Source organism: Falco cherrug, chromosome Z, assembly GCF_023634085.1.
Source record: "Falco cherrug isolate bFalChe1 chromosome Z, bFalChe1.pri, whole genome shotgun sequence".
NCBI classification, from domain to species: domain Eukaryota; kingdom Metazoa; phylum Chordata; class Aves; order Falconiformes; family Falconidae; genus Falco; species Falco cherrug.
The window spans coordinates 28,566,600-28,587,197 of record NC_073720.1 but is presented as its reverse complement, the minus strand read 5'-3'; the positions used below and the strand labels follow the sequence as shown (position 1 = coordinate 28,587,197).

At 40.4% G+C, this 20,598-nt stretch overlaps 1 protein-coding gene across 7 annotated transcripts in view; it reads right to left on the bottom strand.

The window, feature by feature from the left end:
• ZNF366 (zinc finger protein 366) overlaps positions 1-20,598 on the bottom strand; it is a 38,472-nt gene that overhangs the window by 12,113 nt on the left and 5,761 nt on the right. For 5 of the 7 annotated variants that reach the window (XM_005440788.3, XM_027807511.2, XM_027807512.2 and 2 more), the window contains 3 exons: positions 9,057-9,126; positions 3,519-4,847; positions 1,175-1,366 (listed from right to left, as the gene is read on the bottom strand). In XM_005440788.3, coding sequence (XP_005440845.1) covers positions 1,175-1,366; positions 3,519-4,817 — 1,491 coding nt within the window. In that variant the 5' untranslated portion in view covers positions 4,818-4,847; positions 9,057-9,126. Of the gene's footprint in view, positions 1-1,174; positions 1,367-3,518; positions 4,848-9,056; positions 9,127-11,163; positions 11,221-20,598 lie in introns of those variants that run through there. The other 2 variants (XM_055699142.1, XM_055699143.1) reach the window with 2 other exon arrangements.

Genomic DNA, 20,598 nt, shown 5'->3' with positions numbered 1-20,598 from the left:
TCAGTTATAGAAATTATTTTATCAATATAGAATAATGCAAGTTCTAGTATACCTTTTAATAGGACATAAACTAAAATGAAGCAAAATGCTAAAGTTGAAAGACTTTGCTGTTATTTTTTCAAAGCGTAATGTTTCAAACTTATCAAAGGAGAGTGAGGAAGTAAAAAAGATTCATTTTGACATTTTCCTACTAAAATTATCACTGAATGCCATATTTTCCTATGACATTTTGAAGTTCTACATTTTTCAAGAGAAAATAATTCTATTTAAAATTCTAGAAATTGCTTCCAGATCAATCTTCAGTTACTTAGGCATAAACTGTGTAATATGCTCCACTCTGTATTCATATGTCTCTTAGAGCAGGTCAAAGTGGGAATAAAACCTACAACCTTTGACTTCACAAGATATGACTACAGTAACGAACCAGATAAGCAGCAGAAGGAACAGATGTAGTGTCCAATAGCGGGTAAGAATATAAACATGAATCATTCATGAGGAAGTATTGAGCACGGTCAAGAAAACCAAGAAGAGAGGATGGTAAGGGAATGTCATCCTCAAATGTGCTAGAGGGAGGCAGCAAACTGGAATTTGCGCAGGAACCAATAAAGGCCCGATAGTCTTAGAGGCTGTTGTGTTAGGATAGTGATGTCCTGCCCTTAATTTCAGTCTGGTAATTACACTTGGCCCATTCAAATTCCTTCCTTAGCATATTTTGCTGTGGCTTAGAGTCCTTCCCCGAAGCATTGCATAGCATCACTGTGTGAAGTCATGGCTGCTACTTTTCCATGGTCCTCTGTGGGGTGCACAACTTGATATATGCTTTTAGTAAATGTTTCAAGCTACTAAGCACTTAGACTTCTGCAAATGTCAGGTATGTTTATTGTCCTCAAACCACCATGGCATTTAAATGCTCACAAAGCAGAAAAAATATTTAAGGATGAAAGTTACTGGTATTGAAGGAGAAGGGAATAAACCACAGATATTGACCTCAGTTATTTTGTGCTACTTAAGCAGAACCTGGATAAAGAAAGAAAAGCAGGCTGGTTTATGCTAATTTAAATGCAGCTGCAGTAGGTGTTAGCAAAACTTGTTTTTCTAATTCTACCATATTGCAAGATTATAACATCAGGAAAATATCCAATAGGTTAATGCCAGTGCCACCAAATGCACTTACCTTGCATTTAAAGGGTTTGACATCAGAGTGAACAATCATGTGGGCCTTGAGAGTCTGCTTTTGCACAAAGCTCTTGAAGCACAAATGGCATTGATAGGCTCTGATATTGGTGTGAATCAGGACATGTCGCTTCATGTTGGCCAGCAGAGTAAATTCCCGGCCACAAATTCCACATTTGTGCTCTTTCACACCCTGAAAGAAAACAAAAAAATCAGAAAATTATGTAGATGGAAAATTTTCTGGATCATCTCATCTTCAGTACTGCAATATATGAATTATTAATTTTGCATTAGCAAAGAAGGTAATAAATTATTTCACTTTTATCATCATTCATTGAAGTAATAGATACTATTTTTTTTTCTCCTGGCAAATTCTTACAAGGATCTGAGAAGCAGAGAGGGAAAACAAAACGTAAGCTTCATGAAATAATGAGTTTTGTTTCCATCAGTAAGTTTACAAATCAATGAGACATAGTCTGTAGCAGAGCTTCTTAGTCCAACTTTGCTGCTTATGTAAAGTATCAGTCAAATATATATACTTACTGACAAAGAGTAAAAGCTAACCAGTTGAGAGACTGAAGTAGTGCTTGCCTTTGATAATTGAAGGCCACTGGCTTCTAAAAAAGGCATAACCCTGTTTTGAAGAAGATAATCGGAAGTAACTGAGAACTAGTTAAGCAATGTTCACCAAGGAAGGATATACATGTTACATTCAATGAGGAGAAAAAACTGTTCACTCTTAGTGTGACTTGCATTAACCCTAATGGATTGATGGTGTTCTCTCTGTTGTTTACAGAGCATTTCTAGCATCTTTTAAGACATCCAGTCAATTTGCTAATGCATAATTCGATATTCTTGCTCACATCTATGTGGTCTCACTGCCAGCTTCTCAAAAAGTCATTTAGATGTTATGAAAATCAATGAATTTACCACTAAACACTTCAAGATTTTGAGCATAACTTGTTGAAGGTAATGAGGATTTCCTAGTGAAGTGTCGAGAGCAATTACTTCTCCAGCAGGCCCCAATTACAAAGATGACTTGAAACAATTTCTACTTTCAGGCCAGCCAGTGGTTTTCACAGTTAATTGCAAAGCTAAAACTGTGAATACCACAGCAGCTGTAAGTGTTTGCCTATCTGATGTGAGGCTGCATTTGGTCAGCTAAGTACTGCTAATTAGGTTCACAGCTGAGTCCACCTGCAGCTATGGACAAAGAAGCAGAAGCTCTCTAAAGGGTCAGGGGCATTGCACTTCCTGTGACAAAAAACTACCATGTCTTAAATTAGTAGAATTTTACATGGTAAATCCAAAGACCAGGGAATCTCCAAAAAGAGCAGAAATTATAATCATGTAGTAGGGAAGAAAAAGCAAATGTGGAAGTAGAGGCTGTTCCTTTTTAAAATAAAATGTGTTTGTACGACTGAAATGCTGTAGCTTTCTGTATTTTTGATGTTTTTCATAGAAAAACCAGAATTAAAGTGTTAAAAGAAGAAATATGCAAAGCTGGAAGCAAACTCATAAAATTTGGGGTGGTGGTGGTGACTTGTCTTCACCACATTTTTATAAAGGTGAATAAGCCAATATCAGATTTTCTTGAATGGAACAGTTACATTTTTCCTATTTTTGAAAGCAATCTTTCTGGATGCATTCCAAAGCCCACTCCTAGCCTAACCTGACTGCTGTCATTGCTGTCAGCAGTGGCAAGACTACCACTTGATAAGAATTGCCTGGGATTACAGTCCTGCTTATCTGCTTTTATTAAGTGGCATTGTGGATAGCTTAAGCATGAAGGGGAATTTTTCTTACGTTGTTTTTGTTTTGTTTTTTTTACCTCAGTGTTTCATTAGAATGATTCTTCAAAATCTGTTGAGTATACTTTCTTTTGCTGCAGTCTACTGCAAATCCACCTACTTCCCAATTAAGGGAGCAAAGTAATAGAGCCAGTTTTCAGTAGAAAATTCCTTTTAAGATTTCAGGGGGGTTTGTGCAGCTCTACACAAGTGTGTTATGTTACAGAGGGTCATTCTGAAGATAAAACCCAGAAATGGAGAGATGTGAATATGGTTTTGGGAAGCAATACGGGTGGTTTAACCAAACAGCTGTCTGGAACAAAGCAGGTTTTGTGCGTACTTTCTTAAGACTGACAGAGACATCTAGCTTCTACTGTTGCCAGCACTGCTGGGGCTTTTGTTCTGCATAGAACTCCCCAGCTGGCAAAGGCCCAGCATGAGGCTCTATAGATTGATTACCTTCTTTCCGTGGCAGTACATACGAATATCTTCAGAGCCTGTAATTCTTGTGCTACCTCCTGATGCAACGTGAGAGCGCAACCCATGCAGGCTTACCTTGTGAGTCAGGGAGTGTTGTTTGAGATGGTGGGGCTGCACAAACTCCATGCCGCATTCAGTGCAGATGTACGGGCGGATGTCTTTGTGCTTCATCATGTGGTTTTGCAGCTGACTTGGGTACTGGAAGGTCTTATCACATTCGGTGCAATTGTACTGTATAGGGCCACGGTGGGTTGTTAAGTGTCTCTTCAGCTGGGCCAGGGTTGGGAAGTCCAGACCACACTCCACACAAATGTTCTCTCGGCCACTCTCGTGCTTCGACTCGTGTGCTTTTAGCTCACTGGGGTAGGCAAAACCTCTGCCACAGATCCTGCAGTTGTAAGGCTTGATGTCACTGTGTTGCATCATGTGTCTCTTAAGGTGACTAGTTTGAGTGAAAGCCTTGTGGCACACCTGGCACTTGTGTGGCCGGGTGCCCTGGTGTGTCAACATATGTGTGTGCAAGTGGCTTAGCTGCTTGAAAAGCTTGCCACATCGGGTGCAAGCATGTGGCTTAATGCCGCTGTGCCCCAAGATGTGCGTGACCAAATTGTACTTGGATGTATAGGACTTCTCACACATGGGACATTGCCAGCGTTTCTGTTCACCCCCCACATCAACATAGTAACTGTCATCTATCTGAAGGTTGACATCTACTCTTTCCACTTTCTGTTTATTTTCACCACCTCCTCTTACTTCAGCCCTCCTGAAGGGTGGCTCTGGAGGTCTTTTCATTTGAAAGGGGTTCCTGAAATGAAAGTTTGGTGGCACAATAAAAGGAAACATTAATCCAGGGTGGACTTTAGGATAATAAGGGTAAGGAGCCTGCATGAATGCTGGGCTGCTGGCCCATGCCATGTTAGGCTTCACTGGTTCTTGCTTAATGGGTTTGGTTCCACAGTGCTCCAGACTTCTATAGAACTGAAAACCAAAGTTACAGAGGTCAATCATCTGGGAACTGTACTTGGGCTGTGCTGGCTGTTGAAACACTAAGGGCAGACTGGAAGAGCCTATGTCATTGTGATCCTCAGATCTATCTGGTGGTGATGAGGAACCCTCAAGGGCGATAGAAGGAGGCATTTTTGTCGGCATGCTCTTGCGCTTCCGAGACCCTCCTTCCAAGGACCCCTGGAATGTTTCCATGTCTCCAAGAGGAGAAGGGCCATAGTGGAAATGTGAGAGGTGTGGTCTGAATTCTTCACCAAACGGAGTTGTTCTGTGTGGCTTTGTAACAGGGCTCAGTGGCTGCAGACAGTGGGAGAAGGGAGATGTTCGGGTACTACCCATATTAAAATTAGTTTCTTCATTCTTCATCATATTTGATTTTTTCCTGTGTTGCCCAAATTCCTTAAAACAAACAAACAAAAAAGCAAACAACCACTAAATCTCTTCATTTCTTCCTGTTCTCCCAGGTTTAACATTTATTGCCTATTTTATTCTTTTGAAGGTTGTTGGGTTTTTTTAACTAAATACAACTAAGGTTGTCTTAGACTCATATAAGACAAAGGCCTTTTAAAGCAGAATTAAATTGGTTAGAGAAGAACAAAGAAGCTTTGGTCTTCCTGCAGTAGAATTGATGGTTTAAATCAAGTTTGACCCATTCAATATTTTTGCAACATAAACGTGCTGTACCATGACCCACAATTTTGCAGTTGAATTCATATGTCAAATTTCTGCTTAATTTAATTCAGCCAGGCTATTTGTGGGCAAAATCCTGTCCTTGGCTGTGCATGCACAGGCTCTAGAAATTGGCGGTGCATCTAAAGGATATGGCAATACAAACAATAATGTGCACATTTATTATGGTTGTGACATGAAAAGCCAAAGCCAAAAAATGTCAAACTCCTTTGTATCATTAACATGTGCTGCTGCGAGAGAAAACAATGGCCAAGTGATCTAAGGACACTGTGTACCATCAGGTTTTGAGCCATATTTCCTGGCTTCTCTCACTTTGTATTGTAATAAGAAGGCGGAGATTAATTTATTTTCTTTTTTTTTTAATCCCAGAGATATTTACCTGGCAGATTTGGGGGAGGAAAGACCTTTGACGTCTCTCTGAGTTACGTTCAATTTTATAGACTTAATCTAGGGGTTTTTTTGTTTCTAAAGAGGTGGGCAAAATCTCTACTATAAAACTAAATAAAGAATTAATGACCACAGCCCCCAGGACTCCAGAGTAATTGACACCTAAAAATACTCAGAGCATTTCTAGTGGCACAATGTGACAAGGCAGATTAATAATTTTCTTCTAGCAAAATTTTGTGTTTTACTGATCATACAGGGAGCTTCTCCTGAATTTGGCATTTATCAAAAATATTGGTTATGAATTTTGGTTCATCTTGAACAAGTTTGCATCTTTTTGCCTTGGCTGTAGAATCATAAGTCCTTTAGGTTGGAAAAGACCTTTAAGATCATTGAGTCCAATTGTAAACCTAGCACTGCCAAGTCCACCACTAAACCATGACCCTAAGCACCATGGCTACATGTCTTTTAAATACCGCCAGGGATGGTGACTGAATCACTTCCCTCAGCAGCCTGTTCCAATGCTTGACAACACTTTTGGTGAAGAAATTTTTCCTAATATCCAAACTAAACCTCCCTTGGCACAACTTGAGGGCATTTACTCTTGTCCTATCACTTGTTACCTGGGAAAAGAGACCAACACCCACCTTGCTACAACCTCCTTTCAGGTAGTTGTAGTGATAGGGTCCCTCCTGAGCCTCTTTTTCTCTAGGCTAAACAACCCCAGTTCCCTCAGCCAGTCCTCACAGGACTTACTCACTAGACCCTTCCCCAGCCCCGTGGCCCTTCCCTGGACACGCTGCAGCCCCTCTACGTCCCTCCTGCAGTGAGGGGCCCAAACCTGAACACAGGGTTCGAGGTGCAGCCTCACCAGTGCCCAGTGCAGGGGGACAGTCCCTTCCCTTGCCCTGCTGGCCACACTGCTTCTGACACAAGCCAGGGTGCTGCTGGCCTCCTTGGCCACCTGGGCACACTGCTGGCTCATGCCCAGCCGGCTGCCGACCAGCACCCCCAGGCCCTTTCCCACCAGGCCCTTTCCAGCCGCTCTGCCCCAGCCTGTAGCGCTGTGTGGGGCTGGTGTGACCCAGGTGCAGGACCCGGCACGGAGCCTTCTTGAACCTCATCCAGCTGGCCTTGGCCCATCGGTCCGACATGTCCAGACCCCTCTGCAGAGCCTCCTGCCCTCCCGCAGATCAACGCTCCTGCCCAGCTTGGTGTCATCGGCAAAGTTGCTGAGGGTGCACTTGATCCCCTTGTCCAGATCATTGTTAAACATATCAAACAAAACTGTCCCCAATCCTGAACCCTGGGGAGCACCACTTGTGACCAGTCGCCAACTGGATTTATGTCCATTCACTGCCACACTTTGGGTTCAGCTGTCCAGCCAGCTTTTAACCCAACATGGAGCACACCTGTCCAAGCCATGAGCAGCCAGTTTTTCCAGGAGAATGCTGTGGGAGATGGTGTCAAAGGCTTTACTAAAGTCCAGGTACACAACATCCACAGCCTTTCCCTCATGCACTAGGCAGGTCATCTTGTCATGAAAGGAGATCAGTTCATCAAGTAGGACCTGCCTTTCATAAACCCATGCTGGCTGGGCCTGATCCCCAGGTTGTCCCACACACGCTGTGTGATGGCACTTGGGATGATCTGCTCTATAACCTTCCCCATCACCAAGGTCAGGCTGACAGGCCTTTAGTTCCCCAGATCCTCCTTCTGGCCCTTACTGTAGATGGGCATCATGTTGGCTAACCTCCAGTCTTCTGGGACCTCCCTGGTTAGTCAAGACTGTTGATAAATGCTGGAAAGTGGCTTGGTGACCTCTTCTGCCAGGTCCCTCAGTACTCTCAGGTGGATCCCACCCAGCCCCATAGAATTCTATGTGTCTAAGTGTTGCAGCAGGTCACTGACCATTTCCCCTTGGATTAGGGGGTTTCATTCTGCTCACTGTGCATGTCTTCCAGCTCAGGGCCTGGGCACCTGAAGAACAAGGCTGAGGCAAAGTCAGCATTAAGTACCTCAGCCTTTTCTCCATCCTTTGTCACTATGTTTTCCCCCACATCCAATGAAGGATGGAGATTCTCCTTAACCCACCTTTTTTTCTAATGTGTTTATAGAAAAAAAATATATTGTCCTTTACTGCAGCAGCCAGATTAAGTTCTAGCTGGGTTTCAACCCTTCTGATTTTCTCCCTGCATAATGTCACAACATCCTTGTAGTCCTCCTGAGGGATGCACTTATCTAGATATGTGTGTGTGTGTTAGTGTGCACGCATCTATCCAACCAGGCAGAGGTCAGGTTGGAAATCTAGGCGTATTTTCCCTCTGTCACCTGTGACATGTCAGTACTATTTATAAGACTGTTCTTGGAAACGCTGGGTGGAAAGCATGAAGGTGGTTGGAGTACTAAAGACACTCCTGTTTCTTTTTCAGGACGGATAAACCTGCTTCTAAAGATAGATAAAATCACATCTCTGTGACCTAGTTAGGCTGTAGACAAGAGAAGGCATCTTAAAAACCTGCTTGCAAACGGATTACTTCCTTCTTACAAGGTAGACTGTGGAATTATCTTTGAGATACTGCATGAAGTGAAAGGCACAGGGACAAAACTTAAAGATGGAAAATTTAGACAAAGAAATGAATCAATGCACAAAGAAGGATTAGTAAATGAAGCAACAGCTATAGCTTCTCTACACTGATGATTTAAAAGACACCTGTGATGGTGGAAAAAGCTAGAAAAAATTGCTTACACCTGGGACAAGTATCTAATAATTATATCAGAATATGACTTTCAGTCCTTAGCTCAGTGATTTGAAACAGTGTACATATATACACACATGATAGATATCTCTATCTATCTATCTATCTACCTATCTATACACACACACTATATTTGGTGTGTGTGTGTGTATGTGTGAATATGTAATATATGTAACCATGTATGTTCAGAGTGGACTGTTAGGGAGTATGCCTTCTGCCATGTTTTCTTGTCACCCTAACTTCCTGGGCAAAATAAGGAACGGTTAGATCTTGAACACTCTTTGGGTACAAAGGCTTGACATACTAAAAAGGGAGAAAGGGAAGGAAATTCTTTAAATACCAAAAAAGACAACTTCTTTCCAGAATGGGAAAAAGGTGGGGTTTTAAAAATTCGTTTTAAGCAAAGTTAAACTCATAAAATGTGAACGTAAATTCCCTTTAAAGTAGAGGCCTGTCCCTCAAGTATTTTTCATCTTCTGTAACTGATTCTTTCCCAGCAGTATGGGTATAAAGTGCTTCAGAAAGCTCACAGCAGTTGAGAGCCCAACTATGTTATTTACTGCTTCTGTTAGGTTATTGAAATCCTGCCAAAAATGTTACAGAAGTGAGAGTGAGTTGTGTCTAATTGCTGTCTTGTCTTTTGGCTGCTAGCTACTCCCTTCTTCCATTGCCTGTTTTATGCAAAATTTCAATCTTTCTGAAACATGGAGTTAAGGCAGAGACTGTGGAACTGCTTGAAATTACTAGAAAGAAATAATTTCCTTGCACTACTAACCTTTGGATGCTTTCACTGAGCACATGGGTTTATTCCACTGTTCACGGCTATACACATCACAGGAACAAGCCTACAAGGGAAAGTGTTTAAAACAGTCAGTGACCAGCACAATCAGAGAGTTGCTATGTAGTCCAAAAAAGAGAACCTAAAAGGCGAAGGAAAGTGCAGACTTGCAGTCTAAATATGGATCACCTTGCTTCTTTTTTCCCCCTTCAGTCTGCCAAACCACATGATGTAGAAATTAATTCAGGAAATATTAAATGTAGCCTCTCTTCTCATCTCCTTTCATGTTGGTAGCAAACTCTTGCTAATTTGAATAGAAACATGATCTTCACCTTGACCAGAACTTAATCCCATAAAAATGTGAATCCTTAGGAAAGTGTAGAAGAGACTACAGATTTGACCACCATGCAAGAAATAGGTAAGGATCAGTCCCTTCTTCTTTAAATAACTTCAGTAGAGAACTAAAGCTTTTAATAACACAGTTCCCCAATAGTTTTGTTCCATCTGACTCTGGAGTAGCTACTCTCAGTTTAATATGCAAAAATAAATAAATAAATAATGGGGGTGAATTGGAAAAAAATTTGTTTTAAATATTTCTTAGGGACCTTATGTGTTTCCTATATAAGCACTTTAAAACTTTTTTCTTTCCTCAGCACTTAGTATTTAAAATGTCATGCTATGTAGCACAGCAGTACCTGATTCTAAACATTAAGGTTAGTTTAAACCTGGATAGACGTTAAAAATTCTAGCTTTTGTCAGTTGTATTTCATATACTAAGTTTTGAAAACTTGGTCTGGAAAGCTTACTGGGACAGGGATTTCCATGCTGTATTGGTACTCAAACATATACACACACACACTCCCCCGCCTAAATCTAGCACTCTAGAGCTTATGAAAAAGTTATTTTCTTTAGAACAGACAAGCATCCTCACAGTTTCTTTCTTTATGTAGATAAGTCTATTTTGAAATACACTATTTTGAAAAATACAACCACAAACAAGTTCTCTCCCTGCTCTTGCAAAAAAACAACCAACCAACCAACAACAACAAAAGGAGGGAAAAAAATGAAAAAGAAAGTCTGTGGTGAGCTCAGGTAGTTGTGGAGGTATTTCCAAAATAGAATATCTATGCAGCTAATGATGTTGTTAATTTCCATGAAAGAGGAAGAGAGTTTAATACAGAATATGAATCATCATTTACCTTCTCATTTCCACTCATCGTATTTCTACAAAGGATTAAAAAAGTATGTAAAACATGCTATTTACTCTACAAGCATACACATTGTGACAGTCTCCAGTTAATATTCTGATCTGAAGTCAACAGCAAATTTTATTTATATCTCAGTAGAACCAAGATTCTGCTTCCCATATGAAAGTAACTTATGTCTATAAACTGATAATAATCCCAGCCATAAAAATGTAAGGTTATGAAGTTTCTCAAGCTTAAACACTGACTACTACTGTTCTGATTTTGCTCTTGGGTAACACAATGGCAAAACCAGAAATGAGACCAAGATGAGTGGAAGTCTTATGTCCCTTCTGTCAAAGGGAAATGGGCTACTTTTTAGAAGATTTTCATTTGGTTTTGCTGTTTCAGGAGATGAAACAGAGCAAAGTGTAGGAAACCTAAAGGTGGCTCAATAGGCTGAACAGCATCTCTTAGCTGGAAGAGAAATTCCATGTTTAATTGAACATCTATTACTGTAGAAACCCTAAGAGTGAATTTCTGCTCTCCCCTTGGGGGCCTGAAATATTGCCATCTATAAGGAAATAATGAAATCTAACAGCTGTTTCTATGTTGGATGTGGTAAGAATCAGTGGCAAATAACACACTGTTACACTCTACTAAGCTAAAACCGAGCAGCTGGTGAGCTTTAGCCTTATTGAACAACCAGCCGGGCGTTTTTTTTTTTCCAATCTCTGACTTTTGTAAACTGTTATTATAGAGAGAGTATGGAGATATTACCCCAACCAGCAACTAAGCTCTACACAGCCACTCTCTCCCTCCCTCCCAGTGGTGTTAGGGGAGAGAATCAGAAGAGTAAAAGTGAGAAAACTTGTGGGTTGAGATAAAGACAGTTAACAGGTAAAGAAAAAGCCACTCACGCAAGCAAAGCAAACCAAGGAGTTCATTCACCACTTCCCATGAGCAGGCAGGTGTTCGGCCATCCCCAGGAAAGCCAGGCTCCATCACTCCAAATGTCCCCCCTTCCTTCTCTTCCCCCAGCTTTATACGCTGAGCATGACGTGATATGGTATGGCATATCCCTTTGGCCACTTGGGATCAGCTGCCCCAGCTATGTCCCCTCCCAGCATCTTGTCCACCCCTAACCTACTCTCTGGTGGGGTGGGGTGGGGTGGGGTGAGGTGAGGAGCAGAAAAGGCCTTGACTCTGTGCAAGCTCTGCTCAGCAAGAACTAAAACATCTCCCTATTATCAACACTATATTCAGCATAAATCCAAAACATAGCCCCATACCAGCAACTATGAGGAAAATTCCAGCCAAAACCAGCACAGGGGGTTATGGAAATTTTAACAGGTTTAATGGGGTCTTCTTCATTCAATTCACTTCCAAATAGGTGTTGGTTTTAGATGTTTTCAGTCATACAGCTGTTGAACTAAGCACCAAATTCTTTACTTAGTTTTCACTCATTTGCTATTTATGCAAAACCTGCATCACTCTCAGGATCTGACCAAAGGGGCTTTACTATGATGAACTCATTTTATTTCAGTAGCAAATCAGTGTTTCCCACCAAATCTGCACTGCTTCAAGTTATTTGTCAGACTTTGAAAATGCCAGGAATACCTGTACAAACATGAATGTAATACATTACTGGTAACCAAGTATTTTCAGTGGGTAAGCATCTGATCCCTCCTTATGATTTTCTCTGCCAGTTTCCTTCAGTGGCAGGTCTAACTCTACATAAGCTACTTTTTATTTTCTCTTCCATTTTTTTAATGCTGTGTCCAGTGTGTTAATGGAGTTGTGAAATAATGTTGCAGTTCCTCATTTGTTTTTCTATTGGGAATTTCATAATTTTGGAGAGTTGGAAAACAATCATGGATGTTTTTAACCTGTAATTTTCAAGTGTTTCTTGTCTGTTTTGTTGGTTTTTATGGCCTGTCATAAGTAAGAAGTTGGACTAGATGATAATAATGTTCTGTATCTGTAAAATCTGTGCACCTGCTTTTCGTTTGGACAGTCAGATTTTTATTTGTAACAGTTGCCTTGGTGAATGATGCAGAAGTTCTAAATATGCTCAAAAGATTTAGAGTTATTTCTACACTATGTTCACTAGATATCGGCTCAAACTACCATTGTTATTCAATAATGGATTATTTGTACGGTTTTTTTCAAATGAAAGTATTTTATTTACTCTAGGTTTGAGTGACTATAGTCACTAGACGAGGGCAGAAGGTAAAAGACCATGTTCAGATCCATACCAGAACTTGTCTAAAATCAGTGTCAATCCTACTCTTCTACTCTTTAGAGAAGTACATGCAAGATGTGTTTTCCATCCATGTTCTGCAGGTATAAATATCCACATATCAAGCACACAAATCTGAAAAATGAGCCTCGTTAACATATACTGAGTGTTATGTTGATATACACGTGCTGAGTATATAAACTGAGTACATGTTGTATATAAACTGAGTATATGTTAATAGACCCAAATTGTCCTTGAAGTCTTTATGATACACTACTTGAAGCTAACCTAAAAGATTATTTAAATTCTAGATTAAGAGAGCACTTTTTCTGCCACAGTGTGTGTCCAGGAGAAGACAGAAATATGGACTAACTTGCAAAAATAAACACATGTATAGGGAAAATATCCAAAATCAATGAGTGCAGATACTGATTAGGGAGACGCAAATATTGGGGAAGCCTTAAAAAAGCAGGCCAGAGTTGGGAATAATAGCTGTTGTGGAGTTTAATCAATACTTTTCCAATACAGACACTTGCTTTCTCTCTCTTACATGTATGTAGACCTGGTGTCAAATGAAGCCCGTGATTTAACCATCAGCTTAGTTGTCTTCTGAGATAAGGTTTCTAGTCCCATCCCTTTTGTGAAACAGATATGTCTCCTTAAATGGAGAACACCATCAAGATAAAGATATTTCCATAAATATTCTTCCCCTTTTGTATTACCATAATTAATAGAATTGGAAACAAGTGTACATTTGTTCATGAAAAAGATCTACAATGACTGAAAATGAGAAGTGGACCATATCAGGTTCTTTCTTCCTACATTAGTATGATAGTACTGAGGAGCTCAGTGTCTTTTCACTTCTCCCTGGGAAATTACCTTCATCTACTGGTATAGGCTTCAGGATAAAACAACTTCTTTCCATCAACAAATGTGGTTTATTTCTCAGCAAATGCTTGGTAAAGGAAAACTGATAACCTTGTTAACTCTTCCTAAGGCATAACCAGAGCTCACTAAGGCTTATGGGAAGACTTCCAATGAGCTTTGAAACTAATCCTTCACAGTTTTCCTTGCTATTTATTATGAGTTCTGTTGTCCAATGAGATATGAAAACCCATCTATGTCATGACTGAAATTTGACAATTTTGACAAATGTATATCTATGGGAAAAAAAAATTATATCCTGAGCCAATATGTTAAAAGATGGTAACTTTTGCAGACAAACGTAATGGAAATCATGCAATCACACATCTAAGAAACTTGACTGATTAAAAAATCTGACACTTTTAAACAGTTTAACATCTCACATTAAACAGATGCAACAAGCAATGAACTTTCAAAGATATCTCATATATTAAATAATAATTGTTTTCCCTCCTTGACTCTCTTTTGGCATGTCTTCTTCGCTTCATGTTTGAAGTTTGATCATTTTAGGTATTCCTCCTGCTCTAAGGGATTCCTATGCAGTGTAGCTGCATTAATATTGTCTAGGAGATGACACCAATACAAAGAAACGAGTCTTCTTTCAGAAAACTGTACAACAGAAATACCCTGCCTGTATCATCTTTGTTGTTCCCAAACTTTAATATTTAATTTACATACTTTTTGTTTTATTTTAGCCAGGAAAAACATATTCATTTGCCTGCACTGGCAGTGTGGGCATTGGGTGTATGTGTAACTTTCAGGGAGCACTTTTACAGGAGTACATTTACTTTGGTATCTCTTGTAAAAGAGAAACAGTTTAAAATAGTATAAAATTAATGTGTATTCAGTTTCCACAACTTACAGCTATTTATTTTTTTTTAAATAATTATTGAAAGTATTAAACTAGACTCTGACTCTCCCTCTGCTGAAAGTCTGGAGGAGTCCCACCGCCCACCCTGCCAAGTCTGGTGCACTGTTTGTGGCATCAGATGTGCTTATAGAGCTGTTTATGGCATAATTTGCTTTTCAGTGGTGACACTGATTAGAATAACAAAAAATTGCCTGATGCTGTAGTGAGGTAGCTGTAGATAGTTTTCTTCTCTCCAGTACGAGTGCCGTGTTCTTAGTTTAGTAAAATGGTTTGCTGCCCCTCTAGTTGCTTTTATATATACTCTCTCCTCAGTTTAGAAAAACCTTTGCTGTCGTTCTCACTACTTTTCTGCTGCCTAACAAGACAAGGGGTGGAGGTCATAGAGCAGCATGGCTGGGTTAACCACCAAACATCTGCAGCAGGGCTTTACCAGTAATGCTCCTAGCAGTACTTAGGCCTCATAGACTATCTCAAATGACCACATTTCAATGTCACATACCAAGTGCCCTTTGAGCACAATTTAGGCTTGCTGCTGTTTTGGATCTTTATTTCTCTTTTTCTTATCCTCCTTTCTCCTTTTTTCTCTTTTTTCTTCCTCTTTCTGACTTTTCCTAGTTCTTCTCTAACGTTTCCTTCCCTCTTCACTTCTCTATTCTATCTGTGGTTCACTCCCTATCTGCTTCTCTATTCTATCTGCTGAAATGGTCAGCAACACGTAGACAACCTGGATAATGAAGCAGATGTTAAGTCCACAGGTTCTGAAGTGTCAGCTGCTTACACAAAGCCACCTCAGACCACAGCTATGAATGGTGGGAGCCTGAAAGTCATAGAAGTTTATGTGCTCAAAAGTGTGTGAGGGGACCAAAGGCATCTCCACCTGCCTGAATCTCTGGTACCAACAGGGAATTCAAGGCTTCTATGGGGTGGGAATGAAGGGGAGAGGGAACAGATGTTTGCTGGCAGATCCCTATCTCTGGGTCCACAGCACAGCCCTGCCCCATCCCAGCACCATGGGATCTGGCCCAGTCTCCTGCCTTTCTCTTTTCCTCCTCAGAAACCTGCTAAGTGTAGCCTGAAACAGCTGCTGATGAGGTACAGGAGGATGTAAAACCAACCATATCAGCTCAGGCTAGTAGTGTAGCTAACCCAAGATACCAGTCCTGTGAGGAATGTAAGAAACAGGAGAGAGTATCCTGACAACTTCCCAGCATTGTCTGCAGGCCTCCAGCTGTCTGTGGCTCCGAACTTTCCTGATCCAAAGAGGCTGCATTCTGATTTTTTTTTTTAATTCCATGAAGGATGCATGTAGATAAAAGTTATTTAATATAAAAATCCAGAGACAACTGTTTTTGCAGGCTGAAGGGCCTACAGAGATAGGTACAATGTCTTGGGGAAGTGAGCTATCTCTGAGTACTTTGACGTAAGGTATTGCACCTCTGCAGATTTAGAAAGGAGCCAGCGCACTGTCAGCTGCACTGTTCAGGAGGAGAGATGCCCACCTATGCTTTTCTCATTGTACCTCTCCCTGAAAAACTTATATTTCTTCTCCTTAAAGTCCCCTGAAACCCAGGTGTACTGTAGGTCGTTTCACTCATGCCCCACTTTTCACCTCCCCACTAGCTCCCTGAACAGCTGACTCTGTCCTGCTTCAATCTCTCCCATCTTTAGAAACTTATTTTGCCACTGTAAAGCAGCATCATTTTTGCTAAAAACAGTTTAACTGCATAGTCATTATTGGTTAGGGTTTTTAAAATGTACTATGCCTCTCTTCTTTTCTTTTTTTTTCCCCACCAAAACAGGAAAGCAAAATACATTCATATTCTGGATAGAAATTTGGAGGATATGTGGGGGGAAATTTGCCTTAAGCAAGCTAACCACCGTGTGACCCTGGGTTGCTCTTTAAGGCACTCCTATGTTCACATCAAGAAGCAATTGTCTTGGGTACTTCAGACTATTGCACCTGTTTTGAAAAGAAAACAAAAAAGCAAGGCTGACTGCTGAGAGCTGTTGTCCAGGAAATTAGTCCAGGTCTGAGCTTAGGCTGATGATGCACCTTAACAAATTGCACTTACCCATACTGGACTCTCAGTCCCCTCTTCTGGAGCTTTGGCACAGCAGAGAAGGGGTTATGAGGCAGAATGAACTTAAAGGAGCCTCTGTGGCCAAGCCATAAATACAATCACTCAGGAGGCTGACGTGCATTTTAGCTTTCAGTAAACCTGGAGAAACAACACCTGGAGAGGAGCCTCTAGAGGGATGGAGTCTGCAGCCCCTGGCTACCTCCATCTGACTTCTTTCTGCTCCCTGTCCCTTGGCACTTGCATTTTTGTCTGTGTAATGGCCCAGCTACAGCCAAAGGAGAGCAGGGTTACCCTCACAGGCTCTAATTAGGGCATTCCCTTAAGAGGCTGGAGTTGTTCGTCCAGACTCCTCAGGGGGGAGAAGGGAAGTGAATCAAAGTCTCCCACCTTGTGGCTGTTACATTTTGCACTGAATTTGATGTCATTGATGTATATTCAGTTTCATATAAATATTCTCACAGGACTGGGTCCCCAAGAGCATATGGACATAGGTATACTGAGTCTGCAGACCCTGCCCAGGGTTCAGGGCTGACCAGAGCAGATTGGCCATGGTGTTGACATCAGGAGCACACACAGTAGCAGGGCTCCAAATGTATATAGCTTATCGGGTGCCAGCAGACTGCGTAGAAATACAGTTTGATCCTGCCCTCACTAGTTATTGGAACTAATGATGGGTTGGCCAGCTCAGTTAATTACTCAATTAAACAATGGCAGTAATTTGTCCTAAGTAACTGTCCTAATTTGCTCCCTGGCATCATCTACATTGTACTGAAATCATCATGGAAAATTTGGGGTGTAGCTGAGAACAAGATTCAGGATTTGGCTGTTATGACGTGATACCAATAAGACAAATTTCTTCCTTTTCTTAAGTGGATAAGGAGCTCTTATGTCAAAACCTGGAACCATAGATCTGCCTCTGCCTTTATAAAGTATGTGGAGTCACTTTAATCACTGTTTATAGAAGTCCTATCACTCTATCCCTGTTTCCTGTCTACTTCCATATCTGCCACTGCAAATTAAAATAGTACCTTTCTGGCACCATAGGAATCCTATGCATTAAATAGTTTTTCCTCTGGAAAATCATCAGATAACAGCAACATGGTTTTAGGGGTTTTTTTCCTCATCATACAGATATAAGAGACAGGGTGAACAGAAGAACAAATAAATAAAAGGAAGGATCTGATCATAAAATAGTAATATTGAATAGAATGTGGAGCTCTTGAAAGAACACTTTGGACATAATCTTTCCACCTACAAAGCACAATCATTAAACACTATAAAGTGAAGTGGAGACAGAGCGGTTTTGTGCTGTACTGTAGTATTATTTTAGAATAAATAATGGAGCTATGCAGAACACCCAAAATTAGAATGATCAAAAAAGCATGCCCTTCCATAACCCTCATGCTGTCCTGCTTGGGCTGTTGTTTTGAAAATAAACCTTTCACTGGCATTCATGACCTTTAAAAAGGAAATAGATTGAGCTTTCCTTCCTACTGTAGTCCCAGTGTTCTTATCACCTCTATGGAGGCCAGAGAGATGGTCTGGCTCCTCCCACCTCTTTGTTGTCTTAAAGGGTAGCGAAGGGCCACCTTCAGCCTCGGTTCTTCAAGCCAGCCTGCTGGCAGCCTCCTTAAATCATCAGTAGTTAATTTCACCTTCTGGATGTTGCACGTGTAAAGCAACAGGTACCTCAAAAAAGAAAGTACCAGGTACTATGTGCATGTATGCTTGGAGAAGGGCCAAGGGAGAAGAGGACTGGATGGGAGAGTTTTCATATAGAGTCTCCAAAACAGATTAGTCAAAAAAGAGTCAAGCTTTATTTAAACATGGGGGAATATTATTAGTCTTCAGCAGGACCACTGTCTTTTGTATTTAATTTGCATTCAATTCTTTGTCTCACACAATTCAAAACTCCTAGTGAAACTGAAGGTTGCTAAAGTGGTAGGAATTGTGTGTTCCAGTAAGATACACCATGCCCTACAAGAACTGGAAGAAGAGGATTTCACCCAGAAACTGACAGAGTTAGGAAAAATATGTCTGCTACTGAATGTTTCTCTTGTTGTCCGGTTCATTAAGAGTAATTACCAGATGATGCTTTCCTAAACATTTAGAAAAGATGAATAGATTTGATTTCATCTGAAGTTTGAGCAGACCTTGCTGGAAAAGCTGCTTGGCTGAAAAGGCTGATTAATCCCTATTAACCTCTGTTACTCAGTTGCAATTAAGCTGGCTCAGTAGTGACTTAGACTTTCCCTCTGAATATAAGTTCAATAGGAAACACAGCAAAGGAATTAGAGATCAGTGCCACTCCTAGGACACCACTGTGTTTATTCCATTGCTATCCAAATAGAAAAAACTAGGAAGCATGAACAATGACACAGAGGTAAAAATGGCTCTTCAGGCAAAACACTGGAGTACTGGAGGAAAGTATTTTATATATATCTGCACTGTGATTAGGGACCTGTTTTCTAGACTGCCAGAGCATAAAAGCTGTGTTAAAGCATTGAAACAGTGCTGAATATCAATTTATTGTTCAGAAAAACTATCATCTTCACATACATCTCACAATGGCATTCAAATAAGGCTTCATTTTTAAAATTCAGTTTCTTTTGTTTGAAGAGGAATGTGCTTAGTTCTTCAGTTCCAGCATAAAATGGTATTTCTGACTGATCATATGAAGTGCCCATAAGGAAGTAATTTAAGATAACTTCCTCTCTGGCTTTGCCCTTCACCTGTGATGCCAAACTTGAGTTTTCTCCTTGACTGAACAGCAAAAAGCAAATGCTTTCCCTTTCTGATCCCCAAAATGCATGGTGCATATTGTCTTTAATTATTTTAGCTTCTAAAAAGTTTTAAAAATAGACATTAGTTTGTTGCCACAATAAAAGAAAATCTCAAATTTTAAACAAATTGTTATTGCTTCTGTGATTTTGATCAATTGGAAAACAAATCTCTGTGTAAATCAACTAGCAGGGAAAAATTATTGACATTAATTATTTTAAACCAAGACAGATTTAAAATACCAATTTTACTGAATTCAATAAACTAGCATGCAGAGTGGGAATGGCAGCTAAGACTTAGCCAAATGTCATCAGCAGATACTGGAGCAGAGACTAGAGCTACAAACAAGACATTACTTTTTGCCAAAGGTGGGGGGCAGGGGGGAAGAGTGAGAAGAAATTCAACATAGTTTGAAATCTGAAATTCTGAACATTTCCCAAACACTCTAGTAATAATCCTTCACCACTGGTGATGCCAAAGGCTTATTCTGTATGCTGAACACAGTTCAGATTTTCATCACAAGAAAAAAGAAACCAAAACCACCATCAAACCACTGTGACACTACCCCGTGACTAAGAATGGGCAACCAGCAATATAACATGAAGTTTTGTAAAACGTCACCTTATATATTAAATTGACTCTTTCTCTCAATCCCCACCCCCCATTCCCCATCATTCTATTCATGCTTTTTCCCTGGAAAAATCCAAGTGTCATGTACAAAAACCTGGAATATTTGATAGAGATTATTGTTGTGTTTTGGGAGGAATAGCAGGCAAGACTAATATATAGGCAGGGGGACATAACCCAGAGTATAAATAGTTGTGTGAATTCTGTTCCATCTTACTGTCCAACCACATTCAGTGCCTTCCACTGGGTGCCTGTTCATGCATTTTTTTCTGTGCTTAGTAATGAACATTCTGGTGAAAATCCTTACTGCAGAGAGAATCCCAAGCCCTGATCATTTGCCTACAGAATACAGTGACATCTGTTCAATTGCATTTCTTTAGCTGTGCTTAAGCTTAAGTGGGTTTCCCTTTTTGTGGGGCATGAAAAAATAAATTAGTGTATTTGGGATCAAAAGTCTTTAATTAGTGTTTTGATTTTTGTGGTGGAGGGAAGAGATAAGGAGATATGGAGGAGGAGCTGGTCAGCACCATTTCTCTGATGCATGTGACTGCTTCCATAGCATGCTGACAAAATGTTACCTACAGACATATAAAATTATTCTGGAAACCTTGGTGGCTTCATATTGTGAGTGCAGCATTATACAGAAAAACTCTTTGAAATAGCATTCACTCTGGTGTGATTCCTTACTGTAGTGCTGCAGAAAAAAATGCTGTTTTCCTGCACCTTCATAAATGGTTTGATTTCTGGGAAGCCTATGAGCACATTGTTGTCAACTTGCTCTTCCAGGAGATCCTCTACAGTTTTCTAGAATTCCTGTCACAGGACAATA